The sequence below is a fragment of the Phalaenopsis equestris genome, unplaced genomic scaffold (assembly GCF_001263595.1).
Source record: "Phalaenopsis equestris unplaced genomic scaffold, ASM126359v1 Scaffold193008, whole genome shotgun sequence".
Classification (NCBI taxonomy): Eukaryota; Viridiplantae; Streptophyta; class Magnoliopsida; order Asparagales; family Orchidaceae; genus Phalaenopsis; species Phalaenopsis equestris.
The window spans coordinates 1-1,008 of NW_018212957.1; the positions used below are offsets into that span (position 1 = coordinate 1).

Genomic DNA, 1,008 nt, shown 5'->3' on the forward strand with positions numbered 1-1,008 from the left:
TAAAAATTTAAATTTAGTTGTTAGATATGTAAATATATAACGAATGGGGGGTATGAATATAAAATCCCTTATTTTATATGTAAAGCTAATGCAAAAGAGCGACACACACGGCTTGCTCCCCATCTGAGCGCGAAACTGCAAGTTGGTCGATACATGTCGCAAGTCGCCCTCCGTCAGCTGGTCTTCTCTGACACATTCCCTCCCTTTCTCTACTCTCTCCGTTCCTTCGCCACCAGCTACACCGCCCGCGTGGTCCGCGCAGACTCCTCCGGCCGTCAAATCATAGTCGAACTCGACCCCTCTAACCTCTCCTTAGACTCTCATGGCTACCCCATTCCCCGTCGAGACCTCATCTGCCACATCTGCAACCTTCTCCGTACCGCTCCCTCGCCCTCCACCGATCCCCTTCTCGACGTCGCCGACTATCTCCAAACCTTAACCTTAACCCTAAACCCCTCCGAAGTCAGCGAGATTCTCAAATCCCTCCGGCCCCTTCGAAAGGCCCTCGAGTTCTTCCGCTTCGTTAAGACGCTCCCTGGATACCGCCATGATTGTTTCGCCTACAACCGTATCCTTGCCATTCTCGCCCGTTCGAGTGCTGAACAAGATATAATTGGTGGGATTGTGGATGAAATGGTGAAGGAGGGGGTTAAGGGGAATATATCGACGGTGAATATCTTGATCGGGGCTATGGGGGGAACGGAATATGATAGGTGTTTGGAACTTGCCAAGCAGTGGGATTTGAGGTTCAATGGATACACATATAAGTGTTTGATGCAAGCTTATTTGAGGCATCGGGATGTGGAGCGGGCATTTAGGGTTTATGAGGAGATGGGCAGGAGAGGCTATAAGTTGGATATATTTGCTTATAATATGCTCTTGGATGCACTGGCGAAAGCTGACAAGGTAATTCTTTGTAACTACTACTTTGTTGCCCAACCTTATGAATAAATTTTTTCCTCCCTTAATTTTATATGGGATTCAAACAGCAAATGCTAGCAGATTTTT

At 47.4% G+C, this 1,008-nt stretch overlaps 1 protein-coding gene across 1 annotated transcript; it reads left to right on the top strand.

Annotated features, from left to right (window-relative positions):
* Positions 1 to 153: 153 nt before the first annotated feature.
* LOC110034747 (pentatricopeptide repeat-containing protein At1g51965, mitochondrial-like) lies at positions 154 to 906 on the top strand (the record flags this gene model as incomplete). The annotated part of the gene is made up of 1 exon (XM_020738992.1): positions 154 to 906. A coding segment is annotated over exon 1 (753 nt), but the record flags the coding sequence as incomplete, so codon positions are not given.
* Positions 907 to 1,008: the final 102 nt, after the last annotated feature.